The sequence below is a fragment of the Patella vulgata genome, chromosome 8 (assembly GCF_932274485.2).
Source record: "Patella vulgata chromosome 8, xgPatVulg1.2, whole genome shotgun sequence".
NCBI lineage: Eukaryota > Metazoa > Mollusca > Gastropoda > Patellidae > Patella > Patella vulgata.
This window is the reverse complement of record NC_065886.2, coordinates 15700184-15703546: the sequence shown is the minus strand read 5'-3', so window position 1 is coordinate 15703546 and position 3363 is coordinate 15700184. Positions and strand designations below refer to the sequence as shown.

General features: G+C 31.0%; 1 protein-coding gene across 1 annotated transcript; it reads right to left on the bottom strand.

The window, feature by feature from the left end:
- Positions 1-250: 250 nt before the first annotated feature.
- Positions 251-1575, bottom strand: LOC126830534 (uncharacterized). Its single transcript, XM_050560930.2, has 2 exons — positions 1375-1575; positions 251-844 (listed from the first exon to the last, which is right to left on the bottom strand). Exons 1-2 carry the CDS (start codon positions 1573-1575, stop codon positions 251-253), a joined length of 795 nt encoding a protein of 264 aa, XP_050416887.2.
- Positions 1576-3363: the final 1788 nt, after the last annotated feature.

The window sequence follows — 3363 nt, the reverse complement described above, 5'->3', positions numbered from 1 at the left end:
TATTTCAACGATTTCATTTCAATTTGGAATCATGCGATTTTAATTTCAACTCTACAAATATTTTTTTAAGTTATCACATAACGGGCTTTCACTGTTCAATACCAAATACGTGCGATTTTATCTCCTGACAAAATAATTTTGTTAATCTTCACTAAGGGGTTTTCGCTTAATCTGACAAATATTTTTTTTAGTTATCACATAACGGGCTTTCGTTGTTCAATACCAAATGCTTACAAATTAATTTTCATTTTCATGTAAGCGCCAATTTGTTAATCTTCACTAAGGGGTTTTCACGTAATCTAACAAATTGTTCAATACCAAATCTAAAATGACATGTACCCTCTAGCTGCCATTTTACACATTTATTTTCAATGATATAATTTTTATTATTATTATCATCTCTATATTTCTTTAATATATCACTGAAATCTCCTTCAATAGATTGAACGAATGAATTATTGTCTTTAAGATTTGTTACAACAACTAAAACACGTCCTTTAATATTGACGTTCATATTAAAACTAGCGTTCAATTCTTGTTCACGTACTACAAGTTCAGCAGTTGTCGTGTGTTTTGGTGGCACTTTGATGGTGCTATTAATCGACCACGTCATAGATTCCTCTCTCGTGCTTTCCTCCGTCGATCCCATATTAACCTCGCGACCGAAACCTGCCGTTGCCCCAGCAACTTCTTCTGGAAGACCCAATTTGACCTCTAGATGAAAACCTTTAGTGAAACCCTTGGATACTTCTGTAGTACAACTAGAGACTGTAGTTCTTTCAGTCTGGAAGGAATGTTCTTGATCATTATCTGTCCAGTTCTCATAAGTTGATCTGAATACAACCTGAAAATACAAAACACTGAATTAGTTGCCTGGCAACCAAGGATACTCAATCCAACATCTTAATTAATCGTTGGCAAGTTTTCAGTGCCAGCGTAAAACTGTTGTGACAAAATGATTTTTCATTTGGTGTTCTCCAGCAAGTTTTAACATAAAATTCGAAAGACATCCGATTATGAGAATTAATTTAGATACAATTTCTCATGACAATACTGCTAAATAATATCAAAAAAATTTAAAAAACAAATACAGATTGACGACAGAATGTGCTACAATTTTTATTTGAATAATTTGTTTGCGTGTAGGGATCTTTAGCAGCACGATGGTTAAACAGGCGATGTACGTGGAATGGAAACCAGGCTACTTGCCTCAATGACAACCTTTTAATATAAAACCCACGTGTTCGACTATTTGACCACACATTTGCCATGATTTCTTTGGCAAGGTTTTCTAATATATAAGTAAGTGGGGTTTTTTATTGCTTGGTGTTGTTTTGTTTTTTTTATTTATACTCCTAATTTTAACAATCCTACCTGTGAATTGGGTTTATCTAATTTTCTTTGTTCTTTATAATCTGGTCGTCCATGTAAAAATCTGACTTTATCCCATTTTACATCCAATACAACATCATCTAGTTTTAAATTCTTTAGATCTTTACTTCTAGTAGCAACAAATACATTCCATGCCCAGATTTTAACAACTTCTTCTATATCAGTAATACTCGTGGTAGACATTCTATAATATAACAATATATATCAATATAAATAAATATCCATAAAAAATACCAGATTGTCTCCCTTTACTAGACTACCCAACTTATTACATCAGAAATTCTCTAATATACAAACATATTATCAATGTAGATAAAATATCTTTACATACCAAAAGAATTTCCTATTTTTAGCTATAAGATAAGTTTCGCCCAGAATGTGCTGAATTAATTTATTCTGGGCTACATTTAATCAAACACATGTTATGGAATTGCATTAAAAAGCGCTGAGAAGATGAACAGATTTAACCCCCTTTATTCAGATATTTGTATGGTTATATGAAACTTCTGACACCAGTCAAAAGGAGTTTATATAATTTATATACAACTTTCTATCATTAATTCACATCTTCAAGTTTGTTATTTAAATAGTTTCAGGATAAAATATACAAAACGTATTTTACTCCTTTTAAATTAAATCATTATGTCATATCAAACATGATAGACCAGTCATTCGGGATAAATACATATAAAGAATATTTTATCTAAAACTGAAAATAATTGTTTTACTTATACCTATATACGTTATCGTTTCTTCCTTTTTTACAGAAGCCCTGTGGATCAGAGAATTCTATATTAAACAGATGGTAAGATGAATGGATGATCCAAGTGAAACATGTATCTTATATATATACAGCTACAGGTTGATAATTACTCAAAATACAGGTTAATTACTGCTAATAGTTATATTGTTCTTTTAGTTGTCTCCCCCTTGATCTCTTTCTATATTAACACCCTATAACAGCTACTAATGGTTAAATTGTTTTAATTGAGTTATCATCTTTTAATCTCCCCTTATTTGACTCCGCTACTAATGGCTATAATATTGTTCTTTCTACGTATCCTTGATTAACCAGTGGCTTTATCTTTACTACAGATTAACCACTTAACTTACCTGTAAACAATAACATTTAGACACCTGATCATTGAGTAATCTATTAAAATACTTGACAATGTTTACATCACTCACTAGCTAGACTAAATTAATTAGATATGACAGTTTGAATATAGCTTCAGTTTTGACTGAGTGTGAAACCAAATTTAGACAAATTATATGTTCAATGCTCGTTTACAACTGAAAAACAACATTGAACATTTCATATTTCATACAATATTTCTGAAAACGAAATTTAATATAGAAACCACACCGTGTCCTTTAAAAGCCATGGTTTCATATATGTTTTTATATTTTAGTACAAACAATGTGAAGAAACCTTGTAGAGATCACAGAAGAGATCAGTCAGTTGTTACTAAATGTTATTGTTGACACGTGATAAACTAAGAGGTTAATCTATATTAAAGACAATAACGCAGGATAGGCAGAACGAGCAATACAACCATTAGTAGCTGTTAATATACAGGAGATCAAGGGGAAGACAACTAAAAGAACAATATAACTATTAGTAGTAATTAACCTGTATTATTAACCTGTCTAATTGTTTGTATTTAGAGTAATTATCAATCATCTACACGTAGTTGTATATAAACCACTGGTTTCCCTTGGATCATCATTTCACGCTGTACACATCTACTCCGATAATATTGAATTCTTTATTTCGTGGGTTTTCTGCAAGTAAAGAAAATAATTCCGTCTTCCTCTTTATAGTATCGGGCATGTAAGTTAAATTTTACTGTTTTCAATTTAATACAAAATTTTTCAATATTGTGTAACATGGTTAAATTAAGGAATTCGATGTTTGATTTGGGGATCGGCGTCAATTAATGTGGGATAAGTCTCCGCAAATACTTGATT